This window comes from Heterocephalus glaber, unplaced genomic scaffold (assembly GCF_053883595.1).
Source record: "Heterocephalus glaber isolate CG9 unplaced genomic scaffold, H.glaber_assembly_v1.0 deba00001497, whole genome shotgun sequence".
Classification (NCBI taxonomy): Eukaryota; Metazoa; Chordata; class Mammalia; order Rodentia; family Bathyergidae; genus Heterocephalus; species Heterocephalus glaber.
In genome coordinates this window covers 43,620,004-43,641,171 of record NW_028258320.1, presented here as the reverse complement: position 1 = coordinate 43,641,171, position 21,168 = coordinate 43,620,004, and the positions used below count along the sequence as shown (strand labels likewise).

Genomic DNA, 21,168 nt, shown 5'->3' with positions numbered 1-21,168 from the left:
TAACTAAAAAGAAGGTAGACTACAGATAGAATTCAGAAGACCTGGGTATTTGGATAAGAATTTAAAAATGAATATTTTCATTATTCTCAAATGAAAATTTAACATTTTCTTTAATTATGAACATGGACAACAAACCTCAGTAGAAGTAGCAGTAATTGAGATTTTTGCCACCAAGCAATATAAAAAATATTTCCACATCATGCAACAGTTGTGGTAGTTACCCTAAAATATTATTACTAATATTTAGGGTAAACAACTGCCCCAATTTGCCCAGGAGTAAGGGGTTTCCCAGGATGTGGGACTTGTACTGCAAAAATTCAAAAAGTTACAAGCAAACTATTTCCTATTTATATTCATCACTGCTTTGAAACTATGGTAGTTATAATATCAGTAAATACTGTATTATTATTGTCTTAATAAAGATGCATTTAAATTGTTATATCATAATTTTAAAATCTTATATCTGATAAATATTAACACATTTACATAACTTACCCTTTTTAATGGTTTCCATTTCATTTGACACATCATGGCACAAAAACATTTAAGAGAGATGAGACAAACACTATTGGTTGGACAATGCAGACAACCAGATTTAAGTTTTTTAGGTCTGGAAACTTAAAAATAACAATTAACTACATGGCAGAAGAGCACTCAGGTACTTAGCTCCATAGACAACCAAGGGATGGAGCCATTTTTCTTCTATTGGAAATTTCCAAAATTCCTCTTCTGTTACTTACATTGTTGAAGAGCTGACTCGATCTTGATAGCTATCAATCAGAGTGTCTATTTTGCAATAGCTACAAATGCTTCCCATAAGAATCATAATTAGACAGATCTTAATATTTTCTATGAATTAATACAAGGAAAATTAGATTTTAAAAAGATCAAGTTTAAAGAAATGATGAAAAGAAACTTGAACTCTTACCGGATACCACCAGACTACTGACAGACATCGGCTCCCACCCTGCCTTATGTCCAGCCTTGACAGAGGTTCCATTACTTTCTCAGAAGACAGTAAGAGACCGTTTCTCTTCTGATCAACATAATTCCAAGCCATCACCCCAATGTGGCCAGAAGGCAGAGTTCTCACAATTGCTCTTGTCCCAGTATACACAGATTTCTTCACTTCCCTGTCATTTTTACAAAATCTCCTAATTAACAAAGTGGACCGCTCCTTTTTGCTTTTAAAAAAATCATCTTCTACGTCTTCACAATTATCAGAGCAGTCCTCAGAATGGCTCAGAAAGGTCTTGGCAGGCAGACTGTCAGTAAAATCTTCCTTGCAAAAGCGATCACTTGAACATACCATGTTGACCTTCTGGCAAGAGCCTTCACAGCACAGGTATTTGTCATTCAAGATGCCACAATCATACTGCAGCTGCCCATTCCCATTATCACAGTTCTTTGCCAATTCCATCAGTTTACAAGTATATGCCATATAATTTATCTTTTGCTCCCCCTCAGAAAGTGGTACACAGTTTCCACAATCATCCAAAATCAAGTTTTCAGATAGGGTATGAAAGCTGTCTGACATTCTTCTGTCAACATCATAATGAAAGTGAAATACTGCCATGTTGCTGTCAGGGTGTGCTCTGTCATTTTCTATGATCCCAGAATGACTTCCTAAAGGACTAAGGTCTATGGAAGGTCCATCTATTTCCAGTTGAATTCCAGAGACCACCTTTTTTTCCAGTGGAGAAGGAAATCCAGTTTTGAGACACAGGTCTTCCTCCATGACAGAGTTGCATGTTTCATAAAACTGGCTCTGAGGAAAGCCATGCTGATGGTTTTGAAATATGTTGTTGCAGTTAATGTTATGGTTTTTTATAGACTCTGGTATGCTTGTTTTATAGCACTTTTCATTGCTGTTCTCATCATTCACTATTTTCTCCTTTGTTATTGAGAGAACCTTGGGCAGGTCGCTTCCAACAGATACTTCTTTAAATTTATTCCAATGTGAGATAGTGTTGGAAGTCTGACCACTCTGCCTGACAGTATGCATTTTTGGAATACTGATGTCTGAGACCTTTTCACTACTTTCATCTGCAGCCAACTGGGCAGACATCACTTTTCTCTGAGTCACAGGGATGAGAACAGAAGCTGCCATTTCTTCAGAAGTCATCTTGACCAAAACACAGCCTTCAGCTACTGCTGTTTGTCCTCCTTGGTGATCATGTCAAGATTTCTATAAAATGACTGATTGTTAAAATAATCTCAGACATATATAAGTCCTTCTGAGAAAAGAAGTGGCAGTTCTCTTCATCCAGGTACATTAAGAACCACATGAATTTTTGCCAGTATAATTTCCTATTATGAATATTTTATTCTAAATTGGAGTTTTAAGATAGTAGATCAATTTTATTTCCTCTGTTATTTGAAGAAAAATTTTGAAGACTTCTATTCAGAAATGCATTCTTCAACTTCTGGTCCATCATTAACTTGCAATAATTTAAAAATCCAGCTTGAATTTTTCCTGTTTCCTGTAAGAAAAGGGATAATGTTAAACACTGGCATTAAACATATTTTTTAAAATGAGCTTATACTTGTAAGCTAATATACAAAACTATAGGTCAATTTTGAGAAAAGAGTTTTGCAATCAAAAATTAGTTTAATGTTTTAAGTTTTTTGTTTTGTTTCTACATTTCAGAACTTCTGCTTCTAGCCAAAAAGAAGTAACAAGAACCAAATTTATTCTCTCACCTTAAATAACTAAAAATCAATGGTTTGAAAAAATGGTTTTCAAACATTGAAAAAGCAACACAGAATAATGATCTCTGAAAGAAAACAAATGAAGCAAGTCTTACAAATGTCTAATTTACTGTTTAGAGAGTTTCCAGGCCACGGGGCAGTAAAGTGGACTCAGGTATAACCTGAGTAGAAGAGAGAAAGTTAAAACTTCAGACAGGCCAAGGAAGCTAGACAAATAAGACATACTAAGTAAAGAGCAGAAAAAATAAGAATGGCAGCAGACTTTTCATCAGAAACAATGCAAGCCAGAGGCAAGTGGAGCAAATCTTTAAAGTATTAAAAGAAAAAATATTAAAACTTAAAATTCTACAGAGAGCAAAAATGTCTTCTGATAATGAAGTAACTTTTCCAACATACCACAATGAGAAAATTCATCATTAGCTGGCCTACACTACAAGAAATGATAATGGAAGTCCTTTAAGCAGAAGAAAAATGACAGAAACCTGTGTGTAAAGAAATAAAGGGCTCAAAAATATTAAAGATGTGAGTGAATATAATTTTTCTTACCTCAATAATATAGTTACGGTTTAAGATAATTGATCATTTAAAATAATTATAATAACTATAATATATTGTGGGATTTCTAACAGATATAAATTGTATAAAATGTGTAAAATGTATAACCAAACAGCACAAAGGTCAAGAGACAAGAAATGGAACTATATACTCATAAGTTTATTTTTTACATGATGTTAAAATGATTACTTAAAGGTAGATTGTGTTAAGTTAAAAATGTATACTGTAAACCCTAAACGAACCACTTTTAAAGAAGACATAGGTAATAAGATCAAAAAATTAAAAGCACAAAAAATTCAATTTAACAAGCCAGAAAAAGAAGAAAAAGTGAATAAAGAACAAAGGAGACAAGAAAGTAATGGTAGATTTAAATATCTTAAAAACATCTGAAGGCAGTATTACATTTTCCCCTCAAATATAAAAATTTAAAATTTGTTATTTGAATAAGAAATTGTGCAGTTGAATATCAACAGACATAAAAATTTTGATTTCTGAAACATATTATTTAAAATATAAGTTAGTCTATCCTTATTCTCCAGACACATTACTGAACTTCATCCCTATGTTAGGTACTATGCTACATGCTGGGCATCCAGCACCTGCTTGCAACTATTATTAGAGAAAGAGATGAAACAAATTTCCATCTAGTGTAGGAAGTGAAATTATAAAGGACATACTATGAGATCAGCATGTCCACACCAGGAGTAGACCATTCCTTTCTAAATATAGCTCTTCCTCCCAAGGCAACTCAGCAGCCATGCTCTGTTGTCAAAACCAGCTTTGGCTTGCCTTTGTTCTTTGCCATGCAGATGTTCCATTTCTCCTGGTATATGCGTATCCTCTTTTCCAAAAAGCTACCATTGTCCCTTCTCCTACAGACATATCCCCTCAGGAACAACATAGTTTCTCACACGCTCCCAATATATGCAAGTGTTCAAAACTACTCTGAAGGATCATAGGTCACCCTGCCAATCACATTCTTCACAGGAAATAAATCAGCCCACACAGAACAGCAATGTCCTAGCTCAGCATCTTAATCCTTTCTATCTTTCATGGTTGCCTTAAACTTTTCTTTTTGTTTTTCTTGGAAAATGCCTCTTTTATTTTTATAGATACATACTTAGAGTTGAAAATTCAAACAATGTAAAAAAAGAAAAGGAGAAAAAGTTGTTAAAACAATACAAATCCCACCAGCGAGAGATAAATATTAGTACTTTGAGGACCGTCTTTGCAGAATACTCTATGAATCAATACACAGAGATATGTACCACTTTGTATCCTACATATTGTTCTGTATCTGTTATTTAAAATTCAAATTATATCATAAACAACTTTTCATGTAAAGAATGACATAAATAACTTTAATAACTGATGATATTAACTTGGACTCAATAGCTTTGCTCTGTTTTTTAAAAGGGATTGTTCAGGCCAAAGCCTTCATATTGAAAGCCGATTTGTCCTTTCTCACCTATAAGATAAGTAATTCAAGTAAGGGGGGGGCATTTTTGGTGCTCTGTAGGTCCTGTTCTAAGTACATTGCAATTACTCTCTCATGTCATTATCATTCAACCTTACAAGATAAAGTGATGGCTTTTAAATATGTCCATACAAACTTAGGTACTCCTCTTTTCAAAATGTGGAGCCTAATTCCCTTTTCCTTGAATGTGGGTTGAGTTCAGTGATTTTTATGGCTTAAATATGAAATGTCCCCAAAGACCCATGTACTATAGGCTTGATCCTCAATGCAGCAATGTTCACAGGTGGGGCTTAGAGAGGTGACTGGATCATGAGGAAACTAAATCATCAATGGATTAATACATTGTTGTATTCACAAGTTGAATGGGCTGTCAGGAGAAGGGGCCTAGGTTAATGAAGTAGGTCACTGAAGGTGTGCATTTGAAAGGTTTATCTTGTCCTAAGCCCCTTCATTTCTGGTGCTTCCTTGCTTTCTCTACTTTCTGGCTGGCAGGAAGTGAGCATCTTTCCTCCAAGACACCCTTCTCCCATGATGCATCGGCCTGGGAAGCAGCCAACCATGGACTGAAACTTCTGAAGCTAAAATGAAGCTTTTCTCCTATAAGTTGTATATGTTGGGTAATTTGTCCCAGCAATAAAAAGGTGACTAATCTAGTGACTTCTAATATAGAATGCAGTAGAAATAACAGTATAGACTTCAAAGAATAGGTTATAAAAGTCATTGGGACTTTCTCCTTGCTCTTGCTTCCTCCTTGCTCTGAGGGCAATTAGCTGCCACATTGAAAGGAGAAGTCTTGGGCTGGGGATTTAGCTCGGTGGTTCCAGCACCTGCCTCGCAAGTGCAAGGTCCCAAGTTCGATCCCCGGTACCGAAAAAGAAAAAGAAAAAAGAAAGAAGAAATCTCTGTGGCAAGTACTAAGGACTCCTGTCAATGACAGCATGAGTGTGCCATCTTGGAATGTGCCCTCTTAGCCTCAATTAAGGCTTCAGATGATTGTAGCTGCAGCTGACGTCTCAATTGCAACCTCATTAGAAACTCTCAGCTATTTAAGCCCCCTCTCAAATTCCTCATCACAGAAAATGTGAAATAATATTTATTATTTTGAGCCATATTTTGGGGAGTAATTGTTACATAATGATAATTAATACAGGTAAGCTGTTATTCTCAAGTGAAAGATTAAAAATAAGGCATAGAAAGACTAAGACAACTGGTGGGAAAATGATGGAGTCATGATTCAAAACAAAGAGGCAATCCAGAAGCTCCTCTCTTAGTCATAGATTATGCTGCTTTCTCTTCTAGCTAGTCTGAAACCCCATGGGTTTGAGTTTCTGATGCATAAAAAGTTCCATGGATGCTGGGTGCAGCCTATTCTTTATTTGAGCTTGTCTATGGAAGCCCGAGGATTCTATAGAGTCTATTGAACCAGTGATCTCTGTTTTGCCTCCAGCTGTATTCAGGAATGAACAACATCAAGGGATCTGACTCCCAAGAGCACTGGACTTGGCTTCATCTCAGACCATTTCTTTATTCAACTAATATTTACTGGGTACAAAGTTGAATGAGGCAGAGATTTTGCCCTTCATTTCTTCACAAACTAATAAATCACCAGTGAAGGTACCATGCAAACAGGGTTGTGATATGCATTAACAGAGAGGAAGAACGCTCCAATCAGATGGTATGGACAAGGTGGTAGTATTTTCCAGAGTGGGTTTCCTAGAGAAGATGATGGCTAAGATGTTATTACAGACAAACAAAAGAGTTTGCATGATGAAGAGGTGGGGTATACTTTCCAGGGAAGAGCACTGTGAACTGTCATAAAGAGAAACTGCCAGACTTAGGGTCTGGGACTGGCACCAAATTTAACCACTTTAGGATTTGATTTCCTGTCCTGTAAAATAGAAATAAAATCACATACTACATAAGGTTGTGAAATAAATGCTTTAAGTACCAATTCAGGGTAAGTGTTTGTTATGCTATGCCTTGCAAATGTCCAGATGGGACAGAATAACCAAGGTTCTGCAGGCCTGTTGTATCAGAAATACGGTGTTGAATTTACTTTTGCCAGACACACACACTCCCTTTACCAGGTTTGCTTGATTTTAATTTCAGTTCTATAGCTGGAATCAATGCCTTGAATCTCAGGTGCATGATTATGAAATGGTTAAATTATCATCCTTGAATTGTACTTTCCATATCTATAATATTGAAATGAAACATACATATTTTATATGTCAAGAACAGCTGGCCTCAGGCCGGGGATTTAGCTCAGTGATTTTGCCACCTGCTGCGTAACCGCAAGGACCCAAGTTCAATTCCCAGTACCAAAAAAAAAAAAGAATAGCTGGCCTCAATGCATGTTGTTTTTCTACCTACTCCCTCTTAGGCAGATCTGGGTTGTCTTTAAAAGAAGCCATTGTAGGCAAGGATTTAGCTCAGTGACACGGTGCCTGCCTTGCAAGTGCAAGGTCCTGAGTTCAATCTCTGGTACCACAAAAAAAAAAAAAAAAAAAAAAGGCAGCCATTGGCTTAGTTTGGATTAGAGTTATAGTGATTACTAGGTTAGGATTAGAGTTACAATGTTTGTTAAACTGTTGGCTAAAGAAAGACTGAAGCATTAGAGACCATAATCTAATATGTCTGAGAAAAAGGATGTAAAGGAGGATTCTTTTGTGTGTGGGCAAGTCTGTGGAGGAGAATAAAGTGAGGGTCAGCCTGGGAGAAGTCAAAGTATATGTGGGCTAAGGATATGGCAAAAGTGGGGGGGGGGGGCTGTCAAGAAGCATATCCAGGCCAAGATTTATTAGGGATATAGTATGACTAGAGAAATGAATGACCAGAAAGTAGAGTTGTCAAGACGTAAAAGTTGCAGAAAATCCTAAAGAACACAGTAAAACAAGAGCAATAAATGAACGGTATAAGAAGAACCAAGAGTGATATACAGTAAGTTTTGGGGCTATCATCCAAGAATAATGGTTTTGATGGGTCTTCATGATCTGGCAAACTATAGCTTAAGGTCCACACCTGACCTGCTACCTGTTTTTGTAAATAAAATTCTACTGGAACCTAGCCACATCTATTCATTTATGTTATATCTATGCCTGACTCTGTATTACAGTGGTACAGCTGAGAAGCTATGAAAGAGACCATATGCCCCACAAAGACAAAATTATTTACCATCTAGCCGTTTACAGAAGAAGTTTGCCAATCTATGTGCTAGATTTTAAAAATGAGATGATAAAATGCCTGTTTAGGGCAAGAAAATGAAGTGGGAGGCTTGACATCTGTCTTCATCTAGTTGAAGAATTGAGATGAGGAAACAAGCTCATTTCATATTGTTTCAAAAGGTAGGACAAGGGCTAAGACATGAGTTATTACGGAGGAAAACTTTGGCCTAATATAAGAAAGAATACCCTTTCAAAGCTGTTTAACATGGAGTACTATTCAGCCATAAAAAATGATAAATTAGAGACATTTATAGCTAAATGGATGCACATTGAGGCCATACTCTTAAGTGAAATAAATAGGACACACATGTGTAAATACCACAGTTTCTCTGGTGTGAGAAACTGAATGTGTAAATAAGGACTAAAAGGTATAATAGATAATGTGAAATAGGAAGAAAAGGGGCAAAGGGGAAGGGGAAGTGGGAGGGGTAGGGGAAGGGGAAGTGGGAGGGGTAGGGGAAAAGAAAGAAGGGAATGAAATTAATATGAGAAAATGAAAAAATGGAAACAAAGTCTTTGTAAACAGGGACAGATGGAGGGGTTGAAGGGAGGGCAGGGGAAAGGGGAAAAAATAAGAACCAATTTCCAGTGATGAATGTCATTATATTGTATACCTAAAATGTACCAATAAAATTTTTTAAAAAGTTGTTTAACAAAGGTTGAGCTTTCTTGAATAATGGGCTTCATTTAACTATTGATAGAAGGATTTAAACAGAGGTACATTATTTAGAATCAAGGGTGCTCAATATATGTTGAACAAATTAATAGACTGAATGGTTGACTGTCAAGGTTTATTATCCAAACAATGGTTAATGCTTATTGAGCATGTACCATTTATCAGGCAGGCTTGAACCACATTGCATATATTGTCTCATTTAATCTTTACAATATCAGTAGAATGGTCCTCCAAAATCTGTTCACATTTTTCTCAGGAACAGAATGTGAGTTTTAGCCAAGTATACGGCTACCCCTTTATTAGCCTCCTACACAGCTAGATTTGGCCATATAACTGAATTACAGCTAATGACATACTGTATAAGCAGAAGTGTTTTGCAACATCTGGGAAGTGTCCTTGGAGGAAGAGGCTGTGCCCTTCAAAGGCATGATGGCTAGAATTGGAATAGTAATCTTAGAAAATTAGGTGACCATGAGAATGTCTTGTGTAGCAAAGAAAAAAGATAGAAGCCTCTGTACTTGTTTCCTGGATGATAAGAGAGGAAAAAATAAAATTCTGTCTTGGTTAAGCCACCACTATTTTAGGTTTTCTGTCACTTATACCCAAATCTCTAATTGATAAAGGTGGGTGTTATTATCATCCCCATCTTATAGATAATGCTGAGTACCTGAATGGTTTAGACAAGAGATAACAGGGGAGATCTATGGAAAATTCCTGCTTCGGTGGGAAAATTATACTCATTAATTCCTAGGATGTTTCCAATTTTGCTCTCCTAAGCCAAATGGAATTCTATGTATCACAAAGAATATTTAGGTTAGAAAAATATTAAATATAAGCATATTGTCTTTTTTACTGTAGGTGTTAGAAGGAAATAGAGCTTAGCAACAATAAAAAAACCAAATTTATCAGGCAACTGTAAATTATTTATTAAGCACCAATTAATTATATTCCATAGAGTTTAGAAGGTCAGGTGACTGCAACATTATTTAATATAATAAATTCAAACCATTTACCTTGACCATCAAGAACATCAATTTTTGGAAAACAATCAAACAAAAAACATCCACAAGAGTCTGATGGGATTAGCTTGAATCAATATATCAATTTGCAAAGAAATAGCATCTTAACAACATAGTCTTCTGACCCATAGATAAGATTTAGTATCACTGTGCTCTCTGCTCACTCCCTTTCCAGTTCTTTATCTACACAGGCTTACATGTGTATACATACAGAAAGAGAAAAAATATATATGTATATACATGCACATACACAGATACATAAATACACACACATATCTTCTTTAAGCAATGTTTTATATTTATTTGTATATGGGTCTTACATATCATTTGTTAAATTTGTTCCTGTAATAACACTGTAAATGGAAATTTTTTCTTTCTTTTTCTTTATTTGTGGTACTGAGGGTCAAACCCATGGCATCACTCAAGCTAGGCACACACACTGCCACTGAGCTATACCCTCTGCTCAAATTCAATCATTTTTAGGTGACTTAGAATTTTCTACAAACATGTCATCCTCAAGTTTCACTTCTTTCTTTCCAGGGTATATCTTTTATTTCTTTTTCTTGCCTTATTTCGCTGCATCTTCAATTATTATGCTAAGTATTAAGAGCACATATCTTTACCTTGTCCTTAATCCTAGGGGAAAAGTGGTCAATGTACCACTATTTAATATGCTAGCTGTAAGTGTACTATAAATGTCCTTTATGAAACAGAATATGTTTCCTTGCATTAGTTTGCTGAAATTTTTTATTATTAATAAGTAGTAAATACTTTTCCTATATTTATTAAGATAATCATATCATTATCCTTTTTTAGTAGGTTAATATGGTGAACTATACTGACTACTTTTCAAGTATTGAAACAACCTTGCAAATTGATGGAAAATGTAAATGATGTTGGACAAGGAAGAATTAACTGAATTTCAAGACTATTGCAAAGTTATAGTAATCTTGACAGCATCATAATGGCATAAGCATAGAAATTTACATCAATGGTACAGAATAGTCTTGAAATAGACCTACACATATATAGCAAATCAGTTTTTCAACAAAAGTGCAAAGGAAATTCCATAGGGAAAGAATAGTCAATAACTGTTAATAAAACTGTTAATAAAAATCAACCCCTATATCACATGATACACAAAAATTAATTCACAATGGATTACAGACCCAAACACAAAGTATAAAACTTCTAGAAGAACACAAAAAATCTTCATGATTTTAGGGTACAAAAAAGTTTCTTAAGACACCAGAGCACCAACCATATAAGAAAAAAATGATGAGACTTAATCAAAATTTAAAACTGCTGTTCTTCAAAAAATATCACTAAGAAATAAAAAGATAAGCCACAGATTGGGAGAACATATTTACAATACATATACACAGACTTGAAAAAGTTCTTGTATTTGGAATAAATATATTTTAAAGAAACTATTATAACTAAATGATAAATTATAAGCAAATTTTTAAGGGGGAAAATAATTGAACAGATACCTTCACACAAAATAATTTATGTGAATGGCCTTATAAGCAAATTAGGATGGATCAACAGAATTTCTGTGTAGGGAAAAATTGACCCTAAATCACTACCTCATAGCATTACCCAAAAGTTAAAATGGATCATAGGCCTACATGTAAAAACTAAAATTATAAAACTTCTAAAAGAAAACACTGCAGAAAATCTTCACAGTAGTGAAGTAAAAAGAAATTTCTTAGACCAAACAAAAAAACACAAACCACAGATGAATTATGGCAAACTGAACTTCATCACAATTAAAAACATCTGCTCTTCAAAAGCCAAACCATGGTACGGTAGAAAATATTTGTAATACAAATATCTAACCAAGGATTTGCACCTAGAATATATAAAGAACTTCAATTCAGACAAACAACCACTTTTTTTTTAATGGGCAAAGATTTGGATAAATACTTTACAAAAGAAGAAATGCAACTTGCCCAGAAAGACAGGAAAAGATGTTCAAAATGATTAGTTATCAGGGAAATATGAATTAAAATCACAATGAGATAGGACTTTACACCCACTAAACTAGCAAAAATGACAATGACTGTCCTACAAAAGTTGGTGAGGAGGCGGACCAAAAGCAACATTGCTGTTGGGAATATAAGGTGGTACAGCCACTTTGGAAAACAGTATGGCAATTTCTTAGAATGAGTTCTTACCATATCATCCAAAAACTTTTCTTTAGAGGAAAAATAAAAGGACACATCCACAAACAAACTTGTACCCAAATGTTTATAGCAACTTTATTCACAATAGACCCAACTGGAAACAATCCAAACATCTATCAACAGATGAATATAAATAACTTGTGACATAGTTATAAAACAGAGTGCTACTCGGCAATAAGAGGGTTAATCTCCTGATTAGGTAACACATATGGATTAATCTCAAAAACATTACATTGCATGAAAGAAACCAGACAATGAGGATTCCCTTTATTTGTAGTTCTAGACAGGCTCTATGCAAGTAGCTGCTAGCCATATGTAGCTATTTAAATTTAATTAAAATTAAGTAAAATTTTAAAAATTCAGTTCCTCAGTTGCCCTAGTCACATTTTCAAGTATTCAAGAGTTCCATGCAGCTAGTAGTAAGTGTATTAAGGAGTCCAGTTATATACAACATTTCCATCATAGCATAAAGCTCTATAAGACATAGCAATAAAGCTCTATAAGGCTAAAACAAGCAAAATTAGGCTATGGAGATAAAATCAGATTAGTGGTTGGTGGGGCTGAGAGGGTAGGGAGGATGAAATCAAGACTACAAAACACTACAGAGGTATTTTCTGAGAAATACTGGAAGTATTCGATGATTATCCCAGCCCATATTAGCATCTCAAGTGCATCACAGAATGCATTTCCATCTACTTGTTCCCTCAGCAGCACAACTTTTAACAGTAAACAACCAACTCAGCTGTGTAATATGACATATTGTAATATGTAATATGAAAATCTCAAATGATCACAGCAGCAGGACAGCAGAATCCATCTGGGTTCAGATCCAATTGTAACCATTTAGTGGAGGCAACTACAGCTCATGTTAAAAACAATTTTTAATTAATTGATAGGCAAACATCAACACCCTCATTTGCTAAATGTTTTTTCAAACCAGTATTTTACAAGTCATTTCTCAATTAATATGTGTTTTCCAAAGAATTAAAAATACATGTGTTGAAAACTCATCCTGGATGAGATAAACACCATAAAACCACTCTACTCCCCTAACCTATTCTCACATTACAGTTTCTCAGTAAAATGATCCGGATTTAATCAAAAGATATAACTCAGCTTCTGCAAACTCTTTTCTTCATGGTTGTGCCTCCTGTGGCCTCCTATGTGGGTCCCCCACATCTGATATCTTGCCTACATTTCATGATCATACCAAATAAAACATTTTCCAGATTAAATTGCTCTCCAGTCTCATAGAAGCTTCCCCACAAAGCCCTAGCAGATGGGAAGCATTCTAAACCACATACTTAATGTATCAGATGGCCATTTCTAGCCATTTTGTTCTTTATAATCCCTTATATTTAACACCAGCACCAATTGAAGCCTTCAAAGGGCCTCTATTTAACAGGCTTTAAAAAATCATTCCAGATCCTTGTGGATGCCCACCAATAATCTCAAATTCTGGGTGGACACCCAGGGCAACAGCTGACTCAAACAGTCGATGTCATTCTAACAACTTGTTTTGGGTAGTTTAAAATGCAAATAGAACACTTCGTTAAAACTCAAAGTTCATTCTAGCTGTGCCTCTGATTTCCCACTAGAAGTCATGATCCAAAAGGGAGAAGTAATATTCACACTTCTTCCGTGAATGAAAAATAAAAAATGAAGCAAATGGGTTTGTAGCTTTATTTTGTTTTGGTTTTGAAACTTTAAATCTACAGGCCAACACCTTGGCCCTTTCACTATTTTTCAAGATGGTATAACTCCAAGTAAAAAAGTAAAACATACAGAGCATTTGCAGAGTCCACAGTCTGAAACCGGCTGACTGCTCTGGCCTGTTACACCAGTCTGCAGGTCCTTCCTCTGACAGCAGTAAGGGTGGGGATGCCCAGGGAGACAGAAGGCTGTGCACATGGGTAGAAGGGACCAACTGGCAAATCCCAGGACTTGAATGTCACAGGCTCCTCAGCAAATCAACTGTGTCTCATGACAAAAGAGGGACTACACCTGTAAGTGCAGCAGTATGGTAAGTGTAGCTCATTTTTGGTATCATATTTCATTGATTCAAATGTCAGTTGTGACTATATGGGTGTCAGGAGTAAAACAGAAAAACAAGGGAAACTTTGGCAGAGTGTTGTATCATGTTCATATTATAAAAGTAAAACATACTTTCTGTAGAGGATGTGAACAAAAAGCTGATAGGTAAATGGAAAGACACCATCAGTAATCCTAATTTTGTTATAGCTTCAATTTTTCCCCATAAAGATGTATCTTTTATGGAATTGGAATTATACCGTACATTTTTATCTTGCTTCTTTAGGCAACATAATAACATTAATACCAAGAGACAATATTATAGTATCTAAAAGAATAACTTCAGGACATAATGAAATCTATATAAACATCAGCAATGTCTTTCTCAAAGTTCTAAATGTTATTTTAAAAGAAAGAGATCGTGGCAAATTACATCGGCCTGCCCCCTAACATCATGCATAATTTCACCTGTTTTTTGTGTTTGTAAACATTGCTTCATTTCTGAGGATATAAAAGCTTCCAGATTGCTCAATCTTCCTTCCAAAGGATCAGTCACTCCTACAAGTTTTGGGAGCCTTCCTCTCTTCCTCTCTTCTTTTCCTCCTCTCCTCTTCTCTCTCCTTCCCAAGTAATGCATATATGTACCACTGCACCCAGCTGGCAGGTATTTTTAAACACTTACTATATGCCAGACCGTGTGCAGGCAATGAGTATAAATGTTCCAGAAAACTACTCTAATGGATCTAACTGATATTTATCAAAGGGATATTTTCTAGGTTTGGTTGATATTTCACATTTAACTACCCCAAAATGGAGCAGCATTGAGGTGATCTGATCAACACTAACCTCTCTCATCCATCATTCCGACACCCACTTCATTTGAGGTGGATTCCTGAGCCTGGCCTACAAAAACTACTGGGTCCCATTCATCACTCCCAGGCCCCTCCACCTTCTTTCCTACTTCTCGGCATTGTCTATGGGCTTCACTCTCAAACTACTGCAGATCCAAACATCCAGAACATTCTTAGACTATCCTGACTGCCCTTATTCCCAAGTGGGTCATGGTAAATATCCACGACAGGCACCAGAGCCTCATTTTATTATTTCTTACATCTGAGCAATATATGAAACACTACTAATTACTTAACTAGTCCTCTCAGGAACTTCTCCACTGAATCTATTGTTAAAAAGATGTTTTAAGAAAAGCATTCTACCCACTAAATTGTAGGCCTATTTTTTTCTGACTCAATTGCTTTCCTAAAATGAGATAACAGCTGAAGATGCTTATGAAACAGTAAGTTTTGATTCATTCCACCCATCAACTCTTTGAGAAAATGTAACTCCATGTTCAGGGCAGTCTCTGGCATTGCCCCCTCACCTTTATACTATGTCAGACCTGTGTCTTACTCCCTCCAAGGTACCTTGCTGAGTACTTCATGTGTATAATCTTATTCAATCTTCACAGACACCTATCAGTATTACAATTTCTAATTTGGAGATAAGTAAACTGAAGTTTAGAGAGAATAAGCAAATTAGAGTCATACAGTTAGCCACTGGTGAAGCTGAAGTCAAAGTTCAAATCCAGGAAACTGCCTTCCCCAGCAGTCCTTTTCTGAGTTACTTCCTCTTTTTCTGTGAGTTAAGACTTCATTACCTGGAGAAGTCCTCCTCAGCAGTTCTTCCCATGAGGCTAAGACCAGTGATCCTCAGATTTACATCAGCAGCAGAATTCTGAGAGGCACTTGGTAAGAATACACTTGTCTGGGCAGAAGCCAAAAGGTCCTGAACCAGCAGGGGATGTAGGATATGTAACAGGCACTTGCTCATTACCATCACCCACACATTAAGTGAGCCTATTTCCAGTGGTCTTCAGACTATACTGAGACACCTCTCTGAGCACAGGGAGAATCAGGGGAAGAGCCTTTTGCAAAATGGCACTTGCTTTCTCATTAACTATGATTCCTTTGGGGTTTAAAAAAATGGCAGCAACTATTGTTTAAGAGCACAAACTTTTAGTTTAGGATAATGAAAAAGAGATGGCTGTGGCAGCTACACAATGTACATGTCCTTAAAATGACACTTTAATGTGGTTAAGATGTTAAATTTTATATAATATATATTTTACCATGAGTTTCTAAATGGCAGGACTAGCTGCCTTGGGGAAGGTTCTCTGACACCACCTCCTACTGACCTGAAAACAGGTAAAACTTAATCCTAAGGGATCCCTTGAGATAGGAACTGCTGTAAGGCAAAAGGTAAAGCCAACTTGGCCCTTAGGTGTGCCCACAAGAGAGGGGACAAGGTCTATGACTGTCCCCAAGGCATTGTGATGCACTTTATCCCCTGCCTGCCCACAGTTAAATAAATCAGTGTCTTGTCCCTAACATAACGCACGGGTGTCTATAAATATGGTAAAGAGGGAAGAGCCTAAACAATGCCAAGGAAAGAGCCCTCTTCAGGACTCTGATTGCAGCTGCATCCAGAGACCTTCAATGACTCTCAGGCATCACCTGGCCTGTTATGTCTCACCTTTCTGATTTCAGTTCAAATGTCATCTCCTCAGGAAGGTTCTGCCTCTAAAGCAGCCCCTCCTTCCCACCTACCCATGACTCTCTCTAATATTACCCCAACTGGTTGGCTTCCTAGCATATAGCACTGCTGGAAATTATACTTTTATTTGTACACTGAATAGAACCAGAACTTCCTGATAGCTAGGAATGTGCTGGTTTTGTTCTCTGCTTTATTTTAAATCCTCACCTTATATATAGTGGGAACTCAATAAATATTTGTAGAATAAATAAATGAATCAGCCTCATTTGTTTCATTGTGCATAATGGGTCTTTTCTACCTCATAAAGTGATATGTAGGAAAGGTCAAATAAGACCAGGTATGCCAAGGTACTTCATAAAAGGAAAGAGGCCACATATGTGGTGGGGTCAATTACTTGGGGGAAGGGCCCTTTGCACATCCTGGTGCCTCAGAGGCCTCTTATTGTGACTTTAGCACAGCGGTGCAACCTCCCCTCATTTCTCCACTCCTCCTAGGCAGTTACTGAAATCTAAAGATAATGGTATTCCACCCTGCAGACCAGCTCAATAGAGCACTATAAAATTATTACAAGGTGAGACCTCTCAGAATTTTCTCACCATGGAACTCAAATAAGAAGACAGTGCTTACCAAGTCAGGGATCTGGCAGAAGGGCATACATGGGTAGGATCACAAAAGTGCTCCCTGTCCCACAGTTAGCTGAGTTTAATAAGCATTAATTTGGCCCCCAGTATATTTTTGACCTGGGCTGAGCCCCAGGGAGAGAAAGATGACTGAGACTGTCAGGGGAGTAGAGGAGACAGGCACTAAACAGAAAATTCCAACTCAATGCTACAAATCTGGACTTGGATTAATTAATAGAAGGCTTTCTAGACTGATTGACACATGAATTATTTTTTATATTTTTATTAGTACATGTTTGCAGTACATAGTGATTATATTCATCATACAGAGTTGGTACACAGAGTGATTATATTCATTGTGCAGTTAATATGTGTATCTTAATTCTTTTTATTCCCCTCTTCTTCCTCTCCCCTTCTTCCATTTCTAGATTCCTTTCCCATTTGCAAAAGATCTCCTTACTTTCTATTATCTACCTTTTTTCTCTTTAAATTATTTATATTTTGTAGGAACAAAATCTTTGTAAATAGGGAGGAATGGAGGGGTTGAAGGGACGGCTGGGCAAGGGTGAAAAGTAAGAACCAAGAGAGACCATGTAAAGGTGCAAATTTCCAATGATGAATGTCATTATATTGTATACCTAAAATGTACCAATGATTAGAATGAATAATCGACAATGCAAAATAGGAAGAAAAGGTCCAAAGGGGTAGGGGTAGTGGGAGGGGCAGGGGAAAGGAAAGAAGGGAAAGGAAAAATGCTGAGAAATGGAAAAAATGGAAATAAAGTCTTTGTAAATAGGGATGGGTGAAGGGGGTGAAGGGAAGGCTAAGAATGGGGAAAAAATAAGAACCAAGATGCATTATGTAAAGGTACAATTCCCAATGAGAAATGTAATTGTGTTGTATACCTACAATGTACCAATAAAAGAATTTAATAGAAAAAAATTATTTGTATTTTTGGTTTCTCATATGAGAGAGAAACTATGGAATATTTTTGCTTGTGTGTGTGTGTGTGTGGTTGTTTGTTTGTTTGTTTGAGACAAGGTCTTGTTATATAGTTCAGGCTGGCCTTGAACTCACTATGTAGCCCAAGCTGGCCTCAAACTCACAGCAGTCCTCCTGCCTCAGCCTCCCAAGTATTGGAATTATGGGCATGCACTATCATGCCCAGCTTCTTTTTGTTTTGTTTTGCGTGTGTGTGTTTGATTTATTTCACTTACCATTATGGTCTCAGGGTGTATCCATTGTCCTACAAATGACTTGAATTTATCCTTCTTTATGGCAGAGTAGTTCTCTATTCTATATAAATACCATATTTTCTTTATCCATTCATCTGTTAATGGTCATATAGGCCAATTCCAAGATTTAGGTATTATGAGTTGGGCTCTATAAACATGGCTATGCATGTATCATTGAGAAATGACATCTTTAACACTTTCAGGAAGATATCTAGGAGAAGACTAGCTGGATTGAATTAAAATTTATACTTTTAGTTTTTTGAGGAATTTTCATACTGATTTCCATAGTGGTTGTACTAGTTTACATTCACACTAGCAATATAGAAGGGTCCTTCTTCCATGCAGCCTTGCCAACATTTGTAATTATTTGATTCCTTGATGACAGCCATTCTTTCTGGAGTAAGACAGAATCTGTGTTGTTTTAATTTGAATTTCTCTAATGGCCAGAAATGTTGAATATTTTTCCATGTACACATTGGCCATTGGTACTTCTTCTGAGAAGTATCTATTCATCTGAGTTTCCCATTTTTTAATTGGGTCTTTTATTTGGTGGGGGGGGGGTTGAATTTTTAAGTTCCTCATATCTTCCAGATATTAGTTCTCTGTCTGAGGAGTATCTGGCAATGTTTCTCCCATTCTGTAGTGTGTCTCTTCACTCTATTGGTTGTCTCCTTTACTGTTCAGAAGCTTATTAATTTGATATAGTCTCTTTGTTAGTTCTCAATCCTAAACTGAATTTAAAATGTAGAAGAAAGCAGGATGAAGAAGAGTGACAGTTCAGGGTAGGGCATAAGAACGAAAGACCTCACATGGTGTTTAGGCAGCTCCAAGCATTGAAAGCATTGGGAATTTCTTGCTGGGGTATTTGAGAGCAAGGAGGAGAAAGAAGGCAGGGCAGGACTAGGAGATGCACCTGGAGAAGTGGGCGTTGACCACTCTCTTGCAGACTGTTTCAAATACTCTAGGCAGAGGGCATGTGGGCAATAAACCCATTCTTTGGTCCAAGATCCCAGAGGGCACATCTAGCTTAACTAGAGAAGAAACAGAGGAAACAGATCTCACTGGGCTGCAAGCGGGTAGACTTGAAATGGGAGGAGCTAAGTCCAGGAAGCTGGAAAGAAATACCAAGAGAAGAAACTCCAAGCCAGACCTGTCTCCCATGTGGTGAACACAGGCTACATTGGTGATTTCAAATTGCCTGGGAGGCTGTGCACCAAGTAGTTTCAGCCTGGACTGTTCAGCATCCTCAACAGCCAGGAATAGCCCAGGAGGGAAGAGAACCAGCTGGACTCCCCTGGGTTAGCCCAAGTGGAACCTTCTCTGAAAAAAATTCTCATAAAAGAATTATATCCCCCAATTTGCTCACAAGATGTAGTATGATTCAGAACAGGAAAGGCAGGAAAACCAGAAAAGGAAACAAAGACCCAGAGAGCATGTCATCAAGTCGAGGTAAAGCAAGGGCAGAAAAGGGTCCCCTTCACTCTTTTTCCCAGTTGTCCTTACAATGGAGCTCCTTAGTCCCATGTATTCAAGAAAAAAAGCAAATTATATTCTAGCTTTTCACATGAGAATATTTTTTCGGGGGCTATGTATTCATTTGGATAATATATATGGAAATAAAAATGTTCTCAAACCCAACCCAGCCCTCACCTAATCAATCCTGCCAGCTTTAGCATGGATATGGGGATAGATGTAGAAGACCTCATCTCATTAGCATTTCCCATTCCCCTCCCACCAACCCACAACCTCCATCTCCTGTAGCATAATGGCACTGAGAAAATCCTGTCAAGGTTGAGCACAGCAAGTTGTAGAGCCTGACACAGAAATTCCCTGTCATAAGAGGTCAACTGACATATTAGTATTTGACCTTGGTGGCTGATAAGTCTAGGGCACAAAGGGGCAATAAACTGGGTCCACTTCAATCATCTATCTATGTGCAAAACCCAGGCAAATGGCTCAGCCTCTCACCTACTTCTGCATCCCACAATGTCTCCTTAAGCCAGGTCAGCAACATCAAGAAGTACATTTTCTGCCTCCTTACTTGCTATATGCTTTTTGCCCCATATAGCTTATGAACTCCTGGTTTACCATATATCAAGGTATCCCAGTGCCTGCTCAGTAGTCTCCTCAGAATGAATAGCTGTAGGATGAACAGACGCAAAAGTTGGAATTAGGGTACATTCCATCAGTAAATAAAACATGGTATATTCATACCTAGAAAAACAGGTTTTATTGTTTTTATGTCTTAAATCTAGATAAATGTTCCTAGAAAGACTTCCAGAGCATATTGTTATATTTTTTAAATAAAAATAAACTGAAAACATATGAGCTAATTTATGTAAAACAAAACAACACACAAAAACAAAAGTATATTTTATGTGCATGTGTGTGCAAAAAAAATAAATACATAAAAGAAGTTTATAAGAATAGCCACCAAACTAAGTAACAGTGGCTACTCTTGAAAAAGAATAGAATAGGATGGGGATTATCATGGGGCTTTTATTCTATCTACAGTGTTTATATTCTTTATAAGTAAGAATTTATCCATCTACTGCTTGTTTGGTTAAAATAAATAATGTTTTAAAACCTGAAATTATTATATATTCTTCATCCTGTAGAACTTTAACAAGTTAATAAACAGCACTAGAAAGGCAGCAGGACTAGTTCCCTCTCGGGCAAGGGTTTGTTTATCCTGCTTATCTCAACTTAGAGCCAACAATGCTAATGATTCCAAATAGCAGTGGCCACTCCTTAGCCATCCCATCCCTTCCCACCCACAGCTTCAACTATCACCTCAATGGATGACTGCCAAATGCCTCTTTCCAGACATAGCCTCTCCCTTGCACTACAGTCCTGACTTTCCAAGTTCCTGTTGGTACA

At 36.8% G+C, this 21,168-nt stretch overlaps 1 protein-coding gene across 1 annotated transcript in view; it reads right to left on the bottom strand.

The window, feature by feature from the left end:
- Plce1 (phospholipase C epsilon 1) overlaps window positions 1–21,168 on the bottom strand; it is a 376,383-nt gene that overhangs the window by 339,871 nt on the left and 15,344 nt on the right. Inside the window, 1 exon segment of the mRNA XM_087184946.1 lies at window positions 929–2,483. Within this exon segment, the coding sequence (XP_087041072.1) occupies window positions 929–2,125 (1,197 nt within the window). The 5' untranslated portion in view covers window positions 2,126–2,483.